The sequence below is a fragment of the Mesoplodon bidens genome (assembly GCF_964165515.1).
Source record: "Mesoplodon bidens genome assembly, chromosome: 19".
Classification (NCBI taxonomy): Eukaryota; Metazoa; Chordata; class Mammalia; order Artiodactyla; family Ziphiidae; genus Mesoplodon; species Mesoplodon bidens.
This window is the reverse complement of record NC_138179.1, coordinates 44,141,602-44,163,737: the sequence shown is the minus strand read 5'-3', so window position 1 is coordinate 44,163,737 and position 22,136 is coordinate 44,141,602. Positions and strand designations below refer to the sequence as shown.

Sequence of the window (22,136 nt, the reverse complement as noted above, 5' to 3'; positions counted from 1 at the left end):
CAGTGTGTGTGTGTGGAGGGGGGGGGGCGGGTGGCCACGTGAAGCCATGTTGTCTGGTCTGACGTGCCTGTCCCGTTCTGTGTTGTCCCTGAACATCCGCGGACAGCGCCACACTCCTGACAGCCCCTGAGCTTCGGAGGGCAAGGCAAGAGGGGTTGCCAAGGAGCCAGGCGAGGAGCGCAGCAGCGTTTGATTTAAAGACAATGAGGCTGCGGGGCACCAGCCCCAGGGAACTGCCAGGGCTCCTCTGGCCTCACAAGGGTCTGTCTGTGGCCCCAGAAGATAGCCAGGGCGGTGCAGGGCGTGGCCACCAGGCCGGGAGGGCCGTCTTCCTGGACTCTTACTTGACCCCAAGCCGGGATGTCTGTTTCTTATTGGTCTGGAAGTTAAGGGTTTTTTGTAAATTCGGTAAACATTTGAGCAGGGGAATTACAAAGGAGAGGGCGCCGGTGAGCGGAGACGCAGAGTTCCGCCGGTGCGTGTGCGCGCCCGCGGGTGAGAATGGCCACGTGCGCGCGCGAGTGCCTCTGCCCAGGGAGACTCCTTTGTTCAAATCACACCAAGAGGTGTCCGTACAGAGCCGGCTCGCCAGATGGCCGCGCCCCGTCCCCGCGGTCGGCTTGCGGGGAGCCCCCGCCCGGCCTCAGGAGCGTCCCCCCGGTTCCCGCGCCCGCCTTGCGAATTTAGGAGGCAGGGAGGACCAGCCGCGCTGCGTTGCGGTGACCGGCAGTAACCCCGCGCGGGGCGCCCTCGGCCGGGTCAACGACCGCGCTCGCCTGCTGCGGCCCGCGCAGCGCAAGGGGCCGCCCGGCCCATCACCCTATCGCCTAGCAACGCCCACTCGCGCGCCGCCATTGGTCCAGCGCGCACGCCCCCGGCCCCCGATTGGCTGCGGCTGCAGAGCGAGCCACGCCCCCGGCCCGGCTTCGCTCAGCCCGGACGCCGGCACTTCAGTCCTTACGCCCGGGGGTCCGTCCGGCCCCCAGTGTGGCCCCAGTATAACCCCCAGCGTGACCCAAGCAAGCCCCGTCCCGTTTCCACTGCGCACCGTGCACACGTGGCCCCCGAGGCCCCGTGGGTGGGGGCGGCCCCGGGAGGCGTGGGGCGCGGAAAGAAAGTCGTGGGGCGGGGGTGACGCTGCGCCCCGCCCCGGCGCCCCCCGAGTCTCGGGGCCCCCTGGCGCGCCCCCGCGCAGAGTCCCGGCGTCCGGCGGCGGCGCGCTGCATCACCCCACTGGCGGCGGCGCGCCTGGTCCCGGGGCGCAGCCCTGACGCTCATTGGCCTGGGCGGCGCAGCCAAGCTGTCAGCCCATGTGGCGTGTCCGCGCGGGGACGGCAGCGGTTAAATAGCGCCGGCGCGGGCCTAGAGGGAGCCAGAGAGACGGAAGCGGCCCGGCCTCCCCTCCGCCGCGCGCTCCATCCTCGCTCTCCCTCCGCCGCCCACGCCACCGCCCGCGCCCAGACCAGGTACGAGCGGCCAGGCCGGGCCGGGGTCGGGAGTTGGTTGCCGGGGACCGGAGTCCTGGGGCCGGGCAGGGGCCGGGGCGGGGGTAGTGCGGTCAGGCTCGAGGGGGCGCCGCCGGTCCGCATCTTCCGGCCTTGGGCGCGCGTCGTCCGGGGCGCCAGTGGCGAGGGGTCGCCCCGCACAGCCTGCCCTGGTCTCGGCGTCCGAGCCTCCGGTCTGGATATTCGAGCCCCACGGGGCGCCCGAGGCCGGGCGGCGAAAGGCCCTCGCGGCATGCCCCAGGCCCGGCGGGGCAGGTGGGCGGATGGCGAGGGGCGGACGCCCAGGAGCGCCGCGAACAGCCATTTTGGTCTTGGGCTGGGCCGGGCGGCTGCGGACCCTCGAGGGCCTGTAGGAGCCCCCGGCCGCCCACAAGGGCCTCGTTTCGGGCCGGGCCGCCGAGCCCCTCCATCCGCGGCGTCCCCCCACCTCCGGGTGCGGGATAGCAGAGTCTCAGCTGACCGGAGGGCCTAAAAAGAAGGGAGGGTGGTGGGTGGAGGAGGCGCGGGGCCCGATGAGGACGGCTTCCCCACCACGTGGGCTCCGTTTGGAGCCCCCGAAGTTCTGGGGGGAGAGCGGCTCCTGCCCCGTACAGCCTCGCGGCGGCGCATGCGAGGCAGTGCACTCTGCAGGGGTCTCCACCCCCTTGCCTAGTCCCGCCGGACTCCGCGTGAATAGCAAGTAGGAGGAGAACAGAGCGGGCGCTTTCTGGAGAAGCAGCCGCCCCGGGAGCTGGTGCCTCTGCGCCGGCAAAGGGCTCTTTATTTAGCGCTGGGGGAGGGGGCTCCCTCTCTGCCGGGACAGCAGGGCGATCAGGGCACCCAAAAAAGATGCTCTCTCCACTTGCTTGTGCTTTCCCTTGCTCAGAGAGACACGAGGGCCGCTGGTTGGCGAGTCCAGCGGTCATTAGCGCCATGAGGCCCTGGAGCCTTGGCGGAAGTGTGCAGGATCAACCCTGGCCTTGCCCCCTTTCTCAGGGGCTGTACAGGAGCCCCCATCCTGGACCCACAGTCTCAGGGTAGCCTAGGCTCCCTCGTTGGCGCCTTGGGCACCTGGGTCTGGGTGGCCAGGCAGGCTGCGTGGAGGTTGGCAAGCAGGACTCTGAGGCCTCAACCTGTGCAGGTGTGTGGGTCTGGGTAGCACTTGCCTGGCACCTGATGAGGAGTAGTTCTCCAGGTTGGAGCTCGCTGGAGCAGCCATACAGGCTGGGTCTGTCCACTGTGGGGCAGGGACCAGTTTTGCCCCAGAGCCCCACCAGGCCTTGGCACTCTCAGTGCCCGAGCTGTTGGCCCCAGCATGGAGGACAGCGTGGGGTGCTGAGTGCAGAGCCGGCCAGTCAGGGTGGGTGCTCCTTCTCACCCCCATGTTTGCCCTTTCTTCTCCGCCTGCTAAATTCCCTTGGCCAGTTCTTAATAGGCTGACGGCCAGGCAGCCCCTTCCTAGGAAGGGTTTGGGCCCTTCTCTGGGTTGGCCCTGCCTGTCTCCCACTGTGAGGCCCCCTCCTGGGACCACTGCAGCAGGGAGTTGCAGCAGGGCCATTTTAGGGTCACCCCAGGCCAGGGCCAATGCCCAGAGAGCCCAACACTGCCAGTGAGAGGTGCAGGCAGGCTGGACCAGAGTGGACACCCCGCCTCCCAACCACCGTACACATACTTCACCCAGGGCATCCGTCCCGGCTGGCACACAGCACAGGAGCTGGCCGTGTGGATCTTTGTTGTGGGGCTTTCTGAGCTGCTGCCCTCAGACCCTTGGGTGGGCCAGGTGGAGAAGGGGGGTCAGGATGCCAGGGCCGGGGGAGCAGCAGCTGGGCCTCCAGTGAGGCTGCAGACTGGCAATGTGGAAGCTGAGGTTGACCAGTGTCCGGGCCCCCACACCACCCTCCCTTCAGAGAGAGCAGCCATGGAGGAGGTGGTGATCGCTGGCATGTCCGGGAAGCTGCCTGAGTCGGAGAACTTGGAGGAGTTCTGGGCCAATCTCATCGGCGGTGTGGACATGGTGACGGATGATGACAGGCGGTGGAAGGCAGGTAAGTGGGCCTGGGTTCTCCTCTCACTGCCGCTGGGTACACAGTCTCCAAGCTACCAGGACAGGCCTGCTCTGGCCTGAGCTCCCGTCCCACCTGCAGAGCCAACGGTCACCCGAGGTGAGACCATGCTGCAGGCTCTTCCTGCGAGATGACACCAGGAGAAGGCTCAGGGTGAGGGAGAAACTGGGACCTCTGGCCAGTGGGCTAGGGACTGAACTCCAGTCCGCAGGAGACTGAGGGCTGGCCCTGGACATGGTCTTTGCCCACTTCACAGATGAGCTAAGTAAGCTGCTAGGGGGCAGATCCAGAGCTAGGCCAGGTGGGTGAGCACCTCTGGCCCCACTGCCCACCACCTGGTCCCTGCAGAGCCTGGCCAGCCACTGCTGGCCCACGTGTCCCAAACTGTCGGATAAGACACCAGGCTCTCCCAGGAAGCTGGTTTGACTCCCTCACGCCCAGTAGGTTCTTCTGCAGAGCAGCTCTACCTGATCTACGGGATGTGAGTCAGTGTGGCGGAGCCTGGCCTGGCCTCAGCCTCTGGGGCCAGTGTCAGGCCAGGCAGGGGGTCTCCAGCCAGGACAGGACAGTGGTGGGTAGGCGGAGGGGGCACTCCCCACCCAGTGCTGTGCTCTGGGACACCACCCATGAGGCTCCCCCTAGGGGCCCCTCTCAGAAGTGGGCCCACCCATCCCGGGGAGCCTGGGCTCCCTGCTGCCACAGGGACGCCACTGTCAGTCACTCGGGGCTGTGAGGTTCCGTGGCTGGCCCCTCCATCTGCGTGTGTTCCACAGGACTGTATGGCCTGCCCCGGCGGTTAGGCAAGCTGAAGGACCTGTCCCGGTTTGACGCCTCCTTCTTCGGGGTCCACCCCAAGCAGGCAAACACAATGGATCCCCAGCTGCGCTTGCTTCTGGAGGTCACCTATGAGGCCATTGTGGACGGAGGTGGGTCATCAGGAGGCTGACAGCCAACCTGGGACTTCTGAGGGCCCCTCCCTGAGGTTCCTGCCGCCCCTCTTGAAAGCATTCCTCCATTTTGCTTCTAAGAGCAACACGTGTTCATGACAAAACATCCAAAACATAGAAGCCGTTGAGGGAGCCGAGTCCTGGTCTGGGGCCGATGGGCTGGGGAGGCATGGGCCTTGGACAGGTCACGTTTCACAGCTGCACACCCGAGGTGTCCCAGGCATGTCCTGATGCCCCAGCTTCCTCACTCCCCATTGCATGGCTGATCTTGGGGGCGAGGGCAGGGTGCCAGGCAGAGTAGGAGGCGAGATCTGGCCCCACGACGCTTGCTCTCCACGCTCTCCTCCGCCGGGTTGTGTCTGGCTTTGGACAAGTGCCTCGAGGCCAGCTGCCCCTTGTCCCGGGGCACAGACTTGTCCCAGGGACACCAGGGACATAGAAGTCCTGCCAGGTGGGAGAGGGGAGGCTGCCGTGTGGGTGAGGCCCCTCAGTAGGGGAGCGGTGAGAGCTCAGCTCTGCAGGGGAACCTGGGGCCTGTCTGCTCCCACCTGTGGTTGGCAGGGTGGGTGTCCTGGCCTTGCAGTCTCTTGTCCTGTAGCAGATGCTAAGTAGTCTGTGGGGTTGACACTGAGCCTGACGGGGTCATGGACACGTGCTGCCTGGGGTGGAGTGGAGGGGAGGTGAGAGGACCCTGGTAGGGGAAAGTGGAGACCTTTCCACTGCCCAGGCCACATCCGGAGACCTTGGATACTGCTCCCCAGGGGCTGGCCAGTGTCCCTCCCTCCTTCCCAAGCCTGGACACTCGGCCTTTGTCTCTCTCTGTCTTCTTATCTTGGCCCGCCCAGGGCAGGCCGCCCTCAGGGCTCACCAGACCCTGCCAGCAACACCAGGGGCCAGGGGAGTAGCCTAGGGACAATGCTGCCCTCTGTCCCCACCTCCGGCTGTCTCTGGCCGCTGCCTGACCCAGAGCCTGGAGCCCCACCTGGCACCCCGCCTGTGCCTGGGCCCCGGTTCCCTGTGACCTGGTTATCCGTTCTCAGCCCTACCTGGGCTGGCCGCCCCACTGTGGCTATGCTCTCTCTTCCCTGGCCCACCATGTCCCCTCCAGAGTCAGGCTGAGATGGAGCCTCCTCTCACCCAAGCCAGGGAGGCTGAGAGGCGAGGCCTCACCTCCCAGAGCTGGGTGGTGGGCTGGGCGTGTCACAGCACCTAGGGCTGACCTCTGTCTCCTACAGGCATCAACCCAGCTTCCCTTCGTGGGACGAACACCGGTGTCTGGGTGGGTGTGAGCAGTTCTGAGGCCTCAGAGGCTCTGAGTCGAGACCCTGAGACCCTCATGGGCTACAGTATGGTGGGCTGCCAGCGTGCCATGATGGCCAACCGCCTCTCCTTCTTCTTCGACTTCAAAGGTGGGTGCACACACAGCTCCTCTGGGCCTCGGACTGGGGCAGGGTGGGGCTGGACGGCAGCTGAGACCCTTCCAGACTCTGACCTCCCCTCTCCGAGGAGGGCCTGCAGGGGTGAGGTTCCGGTGTCATAGGCTCCACATGGAGGGCACCTGCTAAAGGTGCCAGGGCCCCAAGGTTGGGGGAGTCCCACAGCTGCATTGTGCCCTTGCTTGCAGGGCCCAGCGTTGCCCTGGACACAGCCTGCTCCTCCAGCCTGCTGGCCCTGCAGAGCGCCTACCAGGCCATCCGCAGTGGGGAGTGCCCCGCGGCCGTTGTGGGTGGCATCAACATCCTGCTGAAGCCCAACACCTCGGTGCAGTTCATGAAGTTGGGCATGCTCAGCCCTGAGGGCTCCTGCAAGTCCTTCGATGCAGCAGGTGAGGGCGGAGGGCGTGGGAGCACAGGATAGCACCCCCAGCCCCCGTTTCACCCTACACCAGCCCCTGAGCTCTGCCCTGAGCTCCCAGGCCTGAGGTGCCCTCTGCCCCCAGGGGACGGCTACTGCCGCGCGGAGGCTGTGGTGGCCGTCTTGCTGACCAAGAAGTCCCTGGCCCGACGGGTGTACGCCACCATCCTCAACGCCGGCACCAACACTGATGGCTTCAAAGAACAAGGTGGGAGCGGCCGGGCAGGGTGAGGGCGGGGCTGCAGGCGGTTAGGTGATTGGTGGTGTGCTGAGGCCCGGCCCCGCCCACAGGCGTCACCTTCCCCTCCGGAGAGGTGCAGGAGCAGCTCATCCGCTCCCTGTACGAGTCGGCCGGGCTGACCCCCGAGTCCCTGGAGTATATCGAAGCCCATGGCACTGGCACCAAGGTGAGAGCCCTGCCTGGCCCTGTGCACACCCCACACCCCACGCCGGAGAGGTGCCGGGGTGGAGTCCTGACCTCCCTGGGTCCCCCACAGGTGGGCGACCCCCAGGAGCTGAACAGCATCATGCGGGCCCTGTGTGCCACCCGCCAGGACCCACTGCTGATCGGGTCCACCAAGTCAAACATGGGACACGCGGAGCCCGCCTCGGGGCTCGCAGCCCTGGTCAAGGTAGGCAGGCGGGTCTGGGGCCATCCTGCCCCTGCCTCCTCAGCTTCCTTCCCCCCGGTCGGGGGAGGATCCCCACAGGCTGTGCTGTGGGGTGTGGGCCACCGAGGCCCAGACAGCAGCATGCCAGCATGTAGCCATTCCCTGCCCTAGTTCACGGGGCCAGACATCTTGCCCAGCACTGCTCCACAAGAGACCAAGCCAGAGGTGCAGAAGCAGCAGGGCGGCCCCACCTCTCCAGGGCTGCCCTTCCCCATGGCCTGCTGACCAACTGGTAGCCCAGAGCATCCAGGTCACCGCTGCTCAGGCTCCCTAGTGCTCTGGGCTTCCTGGGCCACTGTAGCCACCTGTCTGCAGCTCTTAGATCGGGACCTGAGGTGGGGTCTGGCTGAGGGACCTTTGTGTCTAGACCCATGGCCATTAGTCCGGAGGTGGCAGGGGCCCTAGGTGAGGCCCAAGGCCGAGAGGGGAAGGGGCCTGCAGCTTGGTCACCAGACCACTGCACTGGGGCTGAGCAAGGTTGGGGGGAAGGAAGTCTGTTGCAGTGGGCAGGGGCCTCAGAGTGTCCTCAGGAAGGGAAGTACCTGAAGCCCACCCTGAGCAGCAGGGCAGGGAGCCCGGGGCTGGCCACCCCACTGACCATTAGGCACCCATAGGTGCTGCTGTCCCTGGAGCATGGGGTCTGGGCCCCCAACCTGCACTTCCACAGCCCGAACCCCACGATCCCAGCGCTGCAAAACGGGCAGCTGCAGGTAGTGGACCGGCCTTTGCCCATTCTCGGGGGCAATGTGGGCATCAACTCCTTTGGCTTCGGTGGCTCCAACGTGCATGTCATCCTCCGGCCCAACTCCCAGCCGCCCCCGCCGCCTGCCCCGCACTCCGCCCTGCCCCGTCTGCTGCGGGCCAGCGGGCGCACCCTTGAGGCTGTGCAGGGCCTGCTGGAGCAGGGCCTCCAGCACAGCCACGACCTGGCCTTCGTGAGCATGCTCAATGACATCGCGGCCGCCCCCACGGCCACCATGCCCTTTCGTGGCTACGCTGTGCTGGGCGGCCAGGGCGGCGACCAGGAGGTGCACCAGGTGCCAGCTGGCAAGCGCCCACTCTGGTTCATCTGCTCCGGTGAGCCCCCAGCCCCCCAGGTTGTCCCCGAGGGCAGTGGGGGCAGGGCCACGCAGCCCTGCCCTGACGCCTCTCACTGGGACAGGGATGGGCGCACAGTGGCGCGGGATGGGGCTGAGCCTCATGCGCCTGGGCAGCTTCCGCGACTCCATCCTGCGCTCAGACAAGGCCGTGAAGCCTTTGGGACTGCAGGTGTCGGACCTGTTGCTGAGCACAGATGAGACCACCTTTGATGACACCGTCCAGTCCTTCGTGAGCCTCACTGCCATCCAGGTGCACCCCTGGGGTCTGGGGTGAGCGGGCTGGCAGGGCGGTCAGCCTGGCGTCCCCGGGACTGGCGTGACGCACCCTGTTCCCCCAGATTGCCCTCATAGACCTGCTGACCTCCATGGGCCTGCGGCCTGACGGCATCATTGGGCACTCCCTGGGCGAGGTGGCCTGCGGCTACGCCGACGGCTGCCTCTCTCAGGAGGAGGCTGTCCTGGCTGCCTACTGGAGGGCCCAGTGCATCAAGGAGGCCAACATCCCGCCCGGGGCCATGGCAGCTGTGGGTAGGTGTTGCCCTGTGCTCCCCCATCCCACTCCACCCATGGGCCTGAGGGTCTCCGTGGGAGGGGACGTCTACGCTGGCACCTTCGACATTGGTGCTGGGCAGAGGCAACGTTCTGGGGTGACTCGCTGGCCACCATCCTCCTCACTTCAGGGTGAGAGCGACCCTGACAGCCTGCTCCCGTGTGCCCTGTATGGCCTCCCTGAGCCTGATGGCCTTGGCACTTGGCACACTTGCCCATGGACATCAGTAGAGGCCAGCATGATTTTCCCATGAGCCTGAGCTAAACCCCTGGGGGGCTGCAGGGGAAGGAGTGGGCCTGTCCGCACTTCGGGCAGGCAAGGCTGGGGACGGGAGGACACCCGAGAAAGCCTGAGGGACTGGCAGGAGAGTGAGGCCAAGGTCCTCTGTGGATGGTCAGACGTAGGAGCCTTTGGCGTCAATAGTGAGCCGAAACTGGCTCCCGCCTGTGGGGTAGCGTTAACGACACCCCTGCCTGAGATCAGATATGGCAGGGGTGAAAGTGCCTCGTAAAGGTGCCGCTCTGCAGCTGTCATCACCGCCTCTGTCGTTAGGGCCACCCCGGCAACATCTTCCTCCCCCTGAGGAGGGGCCGAGTGAGGGTGCCGGCTCCCTGTGGCCACCGTCTGAGGCTGTCTCTGCCCCCAGGCTTGTCCTGGGAAGAGTGTAAGCGGCGCTGCCCCCCTGGTATCGTGCCTGCCTGCCATAACTCCCAGGACTCTGTGACCATCTCCGGACCTCAGGTGGGCACTGGGAGGCGAGGCCTCATCCCCAAGTCCCCTCCTATCCCTCAGGGTGAACTCTGCATGGGGAGCCGGGCACAGGCCTAGGACTGCTCGTCCAGTGCCCCTGCCCCCTCCCCGCCCCCACCCCAGGCCGCAATGTCCGAGTTCGTGCAGCAGCTGAAGCAGGAGGGTGTGTTTGCCAAGGAGGTGCGGACAGGTGGCATAGCGTTCCACTCCTACTTCATGGACTCCATCGCCCCTGCGCTGCTGCAGGCACTCAAGAAGGTGGGTTGCTGCCCCACGGGCTACCTGGCAGGGGCCTCCTGGAGGACGGGCGGGCAGGCGGCCCCAAGCTCCCTCACACCGACCCAGCCTGGCCATGTGCGCAGGTGATCCGGGAGCCACGGCCCCGCTCCACGTGCTGGCTCAGCACCTCCATCCCCGAGGCCCAGTGGCAGGGCCGCCTGGCCCGCACGTTCTCAGCTGAGTATAACGTTAACAACTTGGTGAGCCCCGTGCTGTTCCAGGAGGCACTGAGGCACGTGCCTGAGCACGCCGTGGTGCTGGAGATCGCCCCGCATGCCCTGCTGCAGGTGCGCGCTGGGCGGGCAGGATGGTCAGGTCCAGGAGGGATGGCGGTCAGGGGCATGGCAGGGAGGCAGGCTGGCTGGGCTCCGTGTGGCCTTGTGGGAATGGGTGGGAGCTAGTCAGAGGGAGGCCCAGCCTGTCTCTGCCTCTCAGGCCATCCTGAAGAGAGGCCTCAAGTCCAGCTGCACCATCGTCCCGCTGATGAAGAAAGACCACAGGGACAACCTGGAGTTCTTCCTCAGCAACGTGGGCAGGCTCCACCTGATGGGGTGCGTCCCCTCGCCCTGCTTGACCCTGGGAGCCCCTCAGCCACAGGCTGGCCTTGAGATCGTCCCCAGGAAGCGGGCTTGTGGGTGCTGGGCCACCGTCACACCCTCACTGCGGCCCCCACCCCACCCTGTCTCGGTCATCCCTGGGGTCTTAGGGGAGAATGGTTGGCAGTGGGTATAGCAGGGTGGTCCTGGGGACAAGTGTGCTGCTCACATCTTCCCTCTCCATCCTCCAGCATTGACATCAACCCCAACGGTCTGTTCCCACCCGTGGAGTTCCCGGCTCCCCGGGGGACCCCCCTCATTTCCCCCCACATCAAGTGGGACCACAGCCAGACTTGGGATGTGCCCGCCGTGGAGGACTTCCCCAGCGGCTCCAGCTGCTCCTCTGTCACTGTCTATAAGATCGGTGAGTGAGGTGCGGGCAGGAGGGGGGCGGCTCCTTCCTCCCGGTCACTGGCACTAAGGCCCATGCCCCACAGATGCCAGCCCTGAGACCCCCGACCACTACCTGTTGGATCACTGCATCGACGGCCGCGTAATTTTCCCCGCCACTGGCTACCTATTCCTGGTCTGGAAGACGCTGGCACGAGCCCTGGACCAAAACATGGAGCAGGTGCCTGTGGTGTTCGAGGACGTGACGCTACACCAGGCCACCATCCTGCCCAAGACAGGTGAGGCAGGCGGCCTCGGGATGCGGGGCGGGAGTGCTGCCTGCTGACCCCTGCTGCTGACCTCTGACCCTGCTGCCTGCAGGGACCGTGCCCCTGGAAGTGCGGCTTCTGGAGGCTTCGTGCACCTTCGAGGTGTCTGAGAATGGCAACCTGATCGTGAGCGGTGAGCAGGGGCACCCGCCCAGGCTGCAGAGTCCCTGGTGGGGGTCTCTGGGTGGACCCTGGCTGCCAGCTCAGCCCGGCCCTGCCCTCAGGCCCTTCTGCCACCCCCGCCCACAGGGCAGATACACCAGTGGAAGGACCCCGACCCCAGGCTCTTTGACAACCAGTATGGCACGGACGCCACACCTGTAGACCCCACTGCTGCGTTCCACCTGAGCCAGAGCGACGTGTACAAGGAGCTGCGGCTGCGGGGCTACAACTACGGCCCCCACTTCCAGGGCATCCTCGAGGCCAACCTCGAAGGTGGGTGCAAGAGGGCCCCACTTTATGCTGAGGAACGTGCTTTGGGGCTAACTCCTGCTGCCCGGAGTTAGATGCCCAAGCTGGGTGAAGGGAGGGCAGTTGTGGGTGTGAGGGGGCCGCATGGAGGAGAGGGCCCACTGGGGGAGAGATCCAACCTGGCCGAGCTGACGGTCCCTCCACCCCAGGTAACACAGGCCGGCTGCTGTGGAAGGACAACTGGGTGACCTTCCTGGACACCATGCTGCAGATGTCCATCCTGGTTCCGGGCCACCGCAACCTGCGCCTGCCCACGCGCATCACCGCCATCCACATCGACCCCACCACCCACCGGCAGAAGCTGTACGCGCTGCAAGGCGAGACACAAGGTAGCCCTGCCCCGGCCCCGCACACTTGTGTCCCTGCGCCAGGCACTGCCCGCACTTACCTAGCATGTCCCTGCAGTGGCCGACGTGGTAGTGAACAGGTGTCTGAACAGCACAGTGGCCGGCAGCGTCCACATCTCGAGGCTCCATGCCTCGGTGGCCCCTCGGCGACAGCAGGAGCAGCTGGCACCCATCCTGGAGAAGTTCTGCTTCACACCGCACGTGGAGAGCGGGTGCCTGGCTGGGAGCCTGGCCCTGCAGGAGGAGCTGCAGCTGTGCAGGGGTGAGGCCTGCGCCCACCCCCTTCATCCCGGGCTCCAGCTCCCAGTTCCTGTGCCCAGTCTGGCAAAGGGGAGCTCATCACCTCCCCTCATCGCCCCGTCACAGCCCCTCCTTCATGTGGAGCCCGAATCTGCCTTCCCCTCGTGAGTGCCCCCAGGCCTGGCTCCCCCCGCCCAGAGCTGATGTCTTCAGAGGAGGCCTAGCACACACAGGCGACAGATTTGTCCCCTCCTGTCTGTGCCCCCAGCCAGCCGTATAGGCGTAGCGCCATGAGATGGCTCCGCGCACAGGGCTCACACCCAAGCTGATGGGTGGGGGGAGCTGGGGAGGGGCAGCAGGGGCGTCAAGGCACTGAACCCGCCCTCTGGAGAGTCCACCCTCTGTGGGGCTCACACCTGGGTGGGAGGCAGGGCAGCCCTTCACCCCCCCGTTGTCCCGAGGGTTGATGCCCGTTTCTAGCCCTGGAGGACTGGACTGCCCGCTCCGTCCCCCTATTTGCTGTCAGTGGGCAGAGCCGGGCGGTGGGTCCTGCTTACCTCCGAGTCCCTGCTCCAGGCAGACACCAGTTGCTGGGGGACCTTCAGGAACCCCAGCCCAGCGGAGGCTCTTCCCTAGCACCCGTCTCTCTCCTCCCCAGGGCTGGCACAGGCACTGCAGACAAAGGTGGCCCAGCAGGGGATGAAGATGGTGGTACCCGGGTTGGACAGTGCCCAGGCTCCCCGGGAGGCCCCGCAGCAGGGCCTGCCTCGGCTGCTGGCCGCCGCCTGCCAACTGCAACTCAATGGGAACCTACAGCAGGAACTGGGCCAGGTCCTGGCCCAGGAGAGGCCCCTGCTGTGTGACGACCCCCTGCTCAGTGGCCTCCTCGACTCCCCAGCACTCAAGGCGTGCGTGGACACCGCCCTGGAGAACATGGCCAGCCTCAGGATGAAGGTGGTGGAGGTGGGTGCTGAGCGCAGAGGCAGGCACTGTGCATATGGACCCAGACGCGGGCAGCCCCAAACATCAGGAGGGCTGGGGCCCTTCTGACGCGAGGTCACCCAACCTGCCATGGTGCTGAGGCCGCCCACACACTGAAGGGGAAGGGGCATAGAGAAGGGACTGGAGGTGGGCTCTGCGGGTGCTGTGGACAGGGCAGCGCTGGCCAGTGGCCTCAGCAGAGTTGGCGGGTGGGTCTTTCTGGTAGACACCCAGCTGAGGGGGTGGGTGCGCCTGCCCCGTGGCAGCTGATCCAAGAAGCTGTTCCACCCCAGGTGCTGGCTGGTGACGGCCGACTGTACTCCCGCATCCCGGCGCTCCTCAACACCCAGCCCCTGATGCAGATGGACTACATAGCCACTGACCGCCACCCCCAGGCCCTGGAGGCTGCCCAAGCCAAGCTGCAGCAGCTCGACCTCACCCAGGGCCAGTGGGACCCTGTGGACCCGGCCCCCAGCAGCCTGGGCAGGGCTGACCTCCTAGTGTGCAACTGTGCCCTGGCCACCCTTGGTGACCCGGCCACAGCCATCGGCAACATGGCGGCTACTCTGAAGGAGGGAGGCTTCCTGCTGCTGCACACGCTGCTCGGAGGTTACTCCTTGGGGGAGACTGTCGCCTTTCTCACCTGCTCTGAGCCACATCAAGGGGGGCAGCACCTCCTGAGCCAGGTGTGGGGCGGGGCCGGGATGGGGAGGGGCTGGGATGGGGAGGGGCCAGGAGGCTGCTGAGCACTGACCCCCCCCAACGCACAGGACGAGTGGGAGAGCCTATTTACCGGGGCATCCCTGCACCTGGTGGCCCTGAAGAGGTCCTTCTATGGCTCTGTGCTCTTCCTGTGCCGCCGGCCGGCCCCGCAGAACAGCCCAGTCTTCCTGTCCGTGGAGGATGCCAGCTTTGGATGGGTCAACTCACTGAAGGTCAGTCGTTCCCAGCCCTGGCCAGGCCTGGCTGACGCAGCTCCAATGCGGGGGTCTGGGTAGCCCCCAGAAGCCAACCCCTCCCTCGTTCTACAGAACATCCTGGCTGACTCCTCGTCCCGGCCCGTGTGGCTCATGGCCGTTGGCTGCACCACCTCAGGTGTCGTGGGCATGGTGAACTGTCTCCGAAAAGAGCCCGGTGGGCACCAGATTCGGTGAGATGCCTGCTGAGCTGCATGCCCCTTGCTCCTCCCCTCCAAACCCCCCTCCCAGCTTCCCCTCACCTGTCTGGCTGCCCATAGGTGCGTCCTGGTGTCCAACCTCAGTAGCAAGTCCCCCATCCCTGAGATGGACCCAAACTCCTTGGAGCTGCAGAAGGTGCTACAGGGAGACCTGGTGATGAACGTCTACCGGGACGGGGCCTGGGGGGCATTCCGCCACTTCCCACTGGAAAAGGGTGAGCCCCCAATGTGCCACCCTGCCCCCCCAGGCTCCTCACCTCGCAGCTGGGTGGGCTGAGAAGGAGAGGGCAGGGGGACCCTGGCTGGAAGCCCCGCCCAGCCCAGGGCTGCGTGTGACCCTGTGGCAGCTCCACTCTCTGTCACCCACAGACCGGCCAGAGGAGCAGACAGAGCATGCCTTCGTAAACATCCTCACCCGCGGGGACCTCTCCTCCGTCCGCTGGGTCTGCTCTCCTCTGCGCCACGCCCAGCCCACTGGCCCTGGCGTCCAGCTCTGCACCATCTATTATGCCTCCCTCAATTTCCGAGACGTCATGCTGGCCACGGGCAAGCTGTCCCCCGACGCCATCCCAGGTACAGGCAGCACACGGTGGGGGGACCAGAACAAAGACCTGCGGGGCCAGGACCTGGGAAGGGGGGGTCCTCACCCCGAAATGCTCAGAAACCTGGGAGGCTCCTCGAACCCAAGCTCACACACTGGGGTCCTCCTGGGGAGGTAAGGGGCTCACCCACCATCTGCCCCCAGGAAAATGGGTCACTCGAGACTGCATGCTGGGCATGGAGTTCTCCGGCCGAGATGCCAGAGGCAAGCGTGTGATGGGGCTGGTGCCCGCCGAAGGCCTGGCCACCTCCATTCTGGTGTCTCAGGACTTCCTGTGGGACGTGCCTTCCAACTGGTGAGTCGGTCAGAGCTGTGACCTGGGGCCCAACATGGATGTGGCCAGGGGTCAGGCCCGAGCTTATCCCTGTGCTGTGCCCATAGGACCCTGGAGGAGGCAGCTTCAGTGCCCGTCGTCTATACCACAGCCTATTACGCGTTGCTAGTACGCGGACGCATGCAGCCTGGGGAGACAGTGCTCATCCACTCGGGCTCGGGCGGTGTGGGTCAGGCCGCCATCGCCATCGCTCTCAGCCTGGGCTGCCGCGTCTTCACCACTGTGGGTAAGCCTACAGCCCTTCCCAGAGCCCAGGACTGCCCCTCCGGCGCCTAAAGCCCAGACTTACCAGCAGCGTCTCTCCCCACCAGGGTCAGCTGAAAAGCGGGCATACCTCCAGGCCAGGTTCCCACAGCTCAACGAAGCCAGCTTTGCCAACTCCCGGGACACGTCCTTCGAGCAGCACGTGCTTTGGCACACGGCCGGGAAGGGTGAGTGGCTCCCGTCACTAGCCAACCGCCATCCACCCATATTCTTAGCCCCCTCTTCCTCCCATCCCCACCTCTCCGGCCAAGCTGGAGTAGACACTGGCCCAGGCAGGGACAGGGTCTGGCCTTCCGGACTTTTGCCACATTGACTGGGCAGTTGTCTTGACTGTGAGGACCCCTCTTGCCCCCCGACCCCAAGGTGTTGACCTCGTCCTGAATTCCCTGGCGGAAGAGAAGCTGCAGGCCAGCGTGCGGTGCCTGGCCCAGCATGGTCGATTCCTGGAAATTGGCAAATTTGACCTTTCCAACAACCACCCCCTGGGTGAGGCTGGGCATCAGGCTGGGTGGGCAGGGGGCTCTTGGGCAGAGCGGGGGTCCACAGGGTGGGCTGTCAGCTGAGTGGTGAGGCCGCCACCTGCCCACCTGTCCAGGCATGGCCATCTTCCTGAAGAACGTGACTTTCCACGGGATCCTGCTGGATGCAATCTTTGATGGAGACAGCGCCACCTGGCGGGAGGTGTCGGCGCTGCTGCAGGCGGGCATCCGGGACGGCGTGGTGCAGCCCCTCAAGTGCACCGTGTTCCCCAAGACCCAGGTGGAGGACGCCTTCCGCTACATGGCCCAGGGCAAACACATCGGCAAAGTGGTCCTCCAGGTGAGTAGGGGACCCAGGCACCCCCAGGTCCGGCCCCTGCCGGCAGTGTGTGAACAGCGGTGCTACTTGGGCTGCAGGTACGCGAGGAGGAGCAGGAGGCGGTGCTGCAAGGGACCAAGCCCACCCTGACGGCGGCCTTGTCCAAGACCTACTGCCCAGCCCACAAGACCTACATCATCACAGGGGGCCTGGGTGGCTTCGGCCTAGAGCTGTCCCAGTGGCTCATGCTGCGAGGGGCCCAGAAGCTGGTGCTGACCTCCCGCTCCGGGATCCGCACAGGTGACTGGCCCCGGGGAGCACGAGGGTGGGGCGGTGGGAGAGGCCTCTGTCAGCTCCCCCTCCTGCTGCTCTCCGGGCACCTGGGCTTAGGGCCAGAGCCCTGATTTGCCCATCCCCACTGTCTGTGTCCCGCAGGCTACCAGGCCAGGCAGGTCCGTGAGTGGAGACGCCAGGGTGTGCAGGTCCTGGTGTCCACCAGCGACGCCAGCTCGCTGGATGGTGCCCGGAGCCTTATCACTGAGGCCACCCAGCTTGGGCCTGTAGGCGGCGTCTTCAACCTGGCCATGGTGAGGACGGCTCTAAAGGGGCTGGAGCCAGCTGCCCAGGGAAGCCCCCCACCCCAAGTAAGCCCTCCAAAGCCCTGGGGCAAAGGCAGGTGCTAAGATCCCCTTACCCCAGGTCCTGAGAGACGCCATGCTGGAGAACCAGACCCCTGAGTTCTTCCAGGACGTCAACAAACCCAAGTACAGTGGCACCCTGAACTTGGACAGGTGGGCTCCTCCCTTCTCTCTCTCCTTCTCCCAGCCCTCCCCTGCACGGCCCTCACACTGCTGTCCAGAGACCAGGCCACAGGCCTCTGCCGGGGTCTGAACCAAGGGTCCAGGGCAGTGGAGGCGGTTTGGCAGGCGAGCCAGGGATCCTGGGCGTGTCGGCCGGTGGGCTGGGGAGGCCGGCTGGGGGTGACTCAAGAACCCACAGGGTGACCCGGGAGGCATGCCCTGAGCTGGACTACTTCGTGGTCTTCTCCTCGGTGAGCTGCGGGCGTGGCAACGCCAGCCAGACCAACTACGGGTTCGCCAACTCCGCCATGGAGCGCATATGTGAGAAGCGCCGGCATGACGGCCTCCCAGGTGGGCCCGCCCGCCCCTCCTCCTCCACTCCTGCGGTGCCACCCTCACTCGTGCCCCTTCTCACCCCAGCCCCCCACCCTCCCTCACCTGCAGGCCTCGCCGTGCAGTGGGGCGCAATTGGCGATGTGGGCGTCGTGCTGGAGACCATGGGTACCAACGACATAGTCATTGGCGGGACGCTGCCCCAACGCATCGTCTCCTGCTTGGAGGTGCTGGACCTCTTCCTGAACCAGCCCCACCCCGTCCTGAGCAGCTTTGTGCTGGCGGAGAAGAAGGCCGCAGCCCATGGTGACGGCAGCAGCCAGCAGGACCTGGTGAAGGCTGTGGCTCACATCCTGGGTGAGGGAGCACCCTGCACCCCCCGACTGGCAGACACTCAGCTCCCCTGAGTCTGGTCTCCCTGGCTGCAGAAGGGGGCATGCCGGCTTGCTTGTGGAGGGAGAGACACAGGTGGTCTGTGCAGAGCTGGGTGGGTGCTGTGTGCCATGACCATAGTGGTGATGGTTTGGGAAGACCCAGCCATCAGGGTACAGGACCCACCAAGGCCCATCCCCCATTGCCAACTGAGCGCCTCTCCCCAGGCATCCGTGACTTGGCCACTGTCAACTTGGACAGCTCACTGGCAGACCTGGGCCTAGACTCACTCATGGGCGTGGAGGTGCGCCAGATGCTGGAGCGAGAGCATGACCGGGTGCTGTCCATGCGGGAAATCCAGCAGCTCACACTCCGGAAGCTTCAGGAACTTTCCTCGCAGGCTGGCACAGCTGATGGTAGGTGTGGAGGGGTGGTATCCCCAAAGCAGCACAGGTCCTCTCAGTGCTGCTGGCCTGTGAGCAGCCTGGACCCACCCCCGCCACCCAGGTCAGGGCTCGTCCATCTGGCCCAATCCTGAGAGCCCTCAGTGGGAGCCCAGTGCCCCCACCTACCTCCTGCCCTAGCCACCAGCAGCCCCAGTCAGGTGTGTGCGTGTATACGTGTGCATGCTGGGGGATTGTAGCAGGGGTCCCCATGTGGCCCCGGCCCTCCCTGGCATCTGCCCCTCTTCACAGAGCTGGTGGCCCCCACACCCAAAGAGGACAGCCCTGCCCGGCAGCAGGCCCAGCTGAACCTGAGCACCCTGCTGGTGAACCCTGAGGGCCCGACCTTGACTCCACTCAACTCTGTGCAGAGCTCCGAGCGGCCCCTATTCCTGGTGCACCCCATCGAGGGCTCCATCACGGTGTTCCACAGCCTGGCTGCCAAGCTCAGCATTCCCACCTACGGCCTGCAGTGCACGGGAGGTGTGTCAGGGTCCTGCGGGGCTGTCCCCACAGCGGTCCTCCTCCGTCCTCCAGTGGGTTGGGGGTGACGTGCACGTCCAGAAAAGGGCTAAGCCTCGTGCTGTCCCTGCAGCTGCACCCCTGGACAGCATCCAGAGCCTGGCCGCCTACTACATCGAGTGCATCAGGCAGGTGCAGCCAGAGGGGCCCTACCGCATCGCTGGCTACTCCTATGGGGCCTGCGTGGCCTTCGAGATGTGCTCACAGCTGCAGGCACAGCAGAGCGCCGGCCCCACGAACAATAGCCTCTTCCTGTTCGATGGCTCGCACACCTACGTGCTGGCCTACACGCAGGTGAGGGCGGCAACGGCGCCCCTGGGGCCAGGTCTGGAGTCCCAGCCCCTTGTGCCGCCACTGCAGCAGCCCCTCCTCCCTTTGCAGAGCTACCGCGCCAAGATGACCCCTGGCTGTGAGGCCGAGGCCGAGGCCGAGGCCATGTGCTTCTTCGTACAGCAGTTCACTGACGCCGAGCACAGCAGGGTGAGTCTGCAGATGCCGCGTGGCTGGGCCTCCTGACACCCCTGCCCCGCCCCCATTCCCGTGCCTGGCGCCACTCATTGTCCTGTCCTCCAGGTGCTGGAGGCGCTACTGCCCCTCGAGGGCCTGGAGGAGCGCGTGGCGGCCGCTGTGGAGCTGATCGCACAGAGCCATGCGGGCCTGGACCGCCATGCAGTCCGCTTTGCGGCGCGCTCCTTCTACCAAAAGCTGCGGGCGGCCGAGAAGTACACGCCTCAGGCCACCTACCATGGCAACGTGACACTGCTGCGCGCCAAGACAGGCGGCACCTATGGCGAGGACCTGGGCGCTGACTACAACCTCTCCCAGGTGTGCGACGGCAAGGTGTCCGTGCATGTCATTGAGGGTGACCACCGCACGCTGCTGGAGGGCAGCGGCCTGGAATCCATCCTCAGCATCATCCACAGCTCCCTGGCCGAACCACGTGTCAGCGTGCGGGAGGGCTAGGCCAGAGGGTTCCACATATGGGACCCACCCCGCCGGCCCCCGCACCCCACGTGCAGCCACCAGTAGGACCAGTGCCCTCCCCTCTCCCATCCCCCCACCCCGGCTGCCCTGGGCGCGGGGCTGGGACCCGCGCCGTCGACTCGGAGACCTGCCCGGTCTGTGAAGAGTCGGTCGAGCCGCCAGCCAGGCTGAGCTTCCTGGATCGCGCGGGCTCTGCCACGCGGGTCCATTTGTCGTTTCTCCGTTTGGATTCTCCTATTTATTGGGTCGCCAGGGAGACGCCGGTTGGTCCACCTGTGAGGCCGGCGTGCGGGAGCCGGGCCGGGGCCCCATGATGCCGGCAGTGGAGCGGAGCAGCCCCGGGCACTGGGCACCCACCCTATTCGTCTGTGTTCATTTTTCAAGAAACAACATTCAAACTGCTGCTTGGATTTTGAAATTTACTGTAATTGTCTGTGTAAAGAACCATGTCTGGACCCTGTTTCATTTTTACACCAACCTGGTAGAAATGTTGTCTCCTCTGGAGCCTCCCCACGATTAAACCACACGTGCCCTCTGGCCTCTGGGCATCCGTTCTTCCCTCCTCCCTGCCCAGCCCTGTGAGCCTGCGCTGTCCTGGCCAAGTCCTGGTGGCCTGGAGGGGACCACCCTCTGCTCCCTGCAGGAGGGAGGGGGCAACGCCTGGCTCCTGAAAGCAGGCTGGACACCTTGAGGCAGGGGCCCCTCTATCAGGGAAGCTTGACCAGGAGGAGACAGGTATGCAGTCTGATAATCCACTGGCATAATTGTGGGGTACCCCCTAGGGTACCCTTGCCAGATTTCCTTATCCCTCAGGGAAACCTCAGGTTTTCTCTCCTGGGCCTCAACTGAGTGGAGGATGCCCACCCACATTATTGAGAGTAAACTTTATTTGAAGTCACCTGATCATAGACGTGAAGCACACGGACCAAAAACCTTCACAGCAACGCCTAGGTGAGTGTTTGCTTAACTGGCCTAGTCCAGTGGAAGACTGATCGTCACACAGGTTTAGGCAGAAGGAATGAAGGCTGCATGGAATGGATGCACTGGGCTGGAAGCTTCTGGGCCAACAGCAGAGGTGAGCTGGAGCAGGGAGAGAGGTGGGCCCTGCAATGGGCCAGGACTGAATCTGGGGCCGGGGGAGCAGGCTCACTGCTAGACTTCTAGAAGGATGTGTTGAACCCAGAACATCCAGGGGCCCTTATATGTTCCTCAGAAAGTTCAACATAGAATTACCATGTGAGCCAGTAATTCCACTCCTAGGTATAACTCAAAAGAATTGGAAACGGACTCGGATACTTGTACACCAATGCTCATAACAAGCAGTGTTACTCATCTGCAACAGCCGAAAGGTGGAAATAATCCAAGAGTCTGTGAACAGATGAATGAACATACAAATGTGGTCTACCCACATAATGGATATTATTCAGCCTTAAAAAGGAATGAAGTTCTGATACATGCCACAACATGTATCAGAACATAGTGTGAAAAGGTTTCTGGAGCACATATGTTAATACCAGAAAAAGTAGGTTTCAGAGCAAAGAATAGATTAGATATAAAGGATCATTTCATAATGATAAAAGTGTCAACTAATCCAAAGGACATGAAAACTCGTGCCCCTATAACAGAGCTCCAAATTACAGAAAGAGACAGATCTGGAAGAAGAATCGGAATTCCCTGGCAGTCCAGTGATTAGGACTCCGTGCTTCCGCTGCAGGGGGTGTGGGTTCAATCCCTGGTCAGGGAACTAAGATGCTGCATGCTGCATGGTGAAGCCAAAAAAAAAAAAAAAAAATCAGGCAATCTACAACTACAGTTGGAGAGTTTCAAACCCTTCTCAATAACTGAACAAGTAGATCAGTAAGGATATGTAAGACTTGAGCAATACAATCAACCAACTGACATTTATAGACCAGCCAACAGTAGCAGAATGTACATTCTTTTCAGATTCACATAGAACATCTAAGATGGTTCACATTCTGTGTCATAAAACCAGTCTCAATAAGTTGAAAAGAACTCAGTTTCTATAAAGTATTTTCTTTGACCACAATTGAATAAAATTAGAATCAATAGCAAAAAGATCTGTAGAATATCCTCAAATATTTAGAAACCAAATAACATACTTCCAATAACCCATGGGTTGAAGGAGAAATCAGAAAGTATTTTGAACTGACTGAAAATGAAGACAGCATGCCAAAATTTGTAGTATATAGCTAAAGCAGTGTAGGGAAAATACATAACAATAAAGGCCTATGTCAAAAAAGAAAATTCTCAAATTAATGACTTCAAATTTTGCCTTAAACTAAAAAAAGAAGAGCAAATGAAACCCAAACTAAGCAGAATAGAGGAAATAACAGAAAGTCAAATAGGAAACAGAAAAGCAGAAAATGAAATTAAAATCTTTGAGAAGACCAGTAATTCATAAACCTTAAAACAGATTGAGCTGGGAAAAAAAAAATAGAAAAAACACAAATTACCAATAGTATCAGGAACGACAGAGGTGACATCACTAAGATTCT

At 63.7% G+C, this 22,136-nt stretch overlaps 1 protein-coding gene across 2 annotated transcripts; it reads left to right on the top strand.

Moving 5' to 3' along the window:
• Positions 1-1,167: 1,167 nt before the first annotated feature.
• Positions 1,168-20,157, top strand: FASN (fatty acid synthase). Of its 2 annotated transcripts, XM_081219881.1 has the most exons (42): positions 1,168-1,466; positions 3,392-3,529; positions 4,321-4,473; positions 5,730-5,903; positions 6,119-6,319; positions 6,434-6,556; positions 6,640-6,755; positions 6,846-6,980; positions 7,634-8,096; positions 8,182-8,369; positions 8,458-8,647; positions 9,316-9,410; positions 9,543-9,677; positions 9,782-9,985; positions 10,134-10,249; positions 10,486-10,658; positions 10,732-10,923; positions 11,006-11,086; positions 11,203-11,388; positions 11,574-11,753; positions 11,830-12,033; positions 12,670-12,974; positions 13,286-13,678; positions 13,763-13,927; positions 14,024-14,142; positions 14,230-14,384; positions 14,539-14,742; positions 14,915-15,065; positions 15,152-15,330; positions 15,416-15,535; positions 15,732-15,854; positions 15,964-16,187; positions 16,265-16,466; positions 16,602-16,753; positions 16,866-16,957; positions 17,166-17,317; positions 17,411-17,656; positions 17,899-18,087; positions 18,367-18,597; positions 18,710-18,930; positions 19,018-19,116; positions 19,210-20,157. In XM_081219881.1, exons 2-42 carry the CDS (start codon positions 3,403-3,405, stop codon positions 19,597-19,599), a joined length of 7,548 nt encoding a protein of 2,515 aa, XP_081076007.1. In that variant the 5' UTR covers positions 1,168-1,466; positions 3,392-3,402; the 3' UTR covers positions 19,600-20,157. The 2 variants fall into 2 exon arrangements, with proteins under 2 accessions (XP_081076007.1, XP_081076008.1); XM_081219882.1 differs by lacking the exon at positions 1,168-1,466 and having other exon boundaries at positions 3,376-3,529.
• The last annotated feature ends 1,979 nt before the right edge of the window (positions 20,158-22,136 follow it).

Excerpts from the sequence above, each read along its gene's own strand:
- FASN (XM_081219881.1), top strand. The coding sequence starts at position 3,403 with ATGGAGGAGGTGGTGATCGCTGGCATGTCCGGGAAGCTGCCTGAGTCG. Across the intron at positions 10,250-10,485 it reads GGCAGGCTCCACCTGATGGG|CATTGACATCAACCCCAACG; the intron begins GTGCGTCCCCTC and ends TCCATCCTCCAG. Across the intron at positions 18,088-18,366 it reads GCAGGCTGGCACAGCTGATG|AGCTGGTGGCCCCCACACCC; the intron begins GTAGGTGTGGAG and ends CCCTCTTCACAG.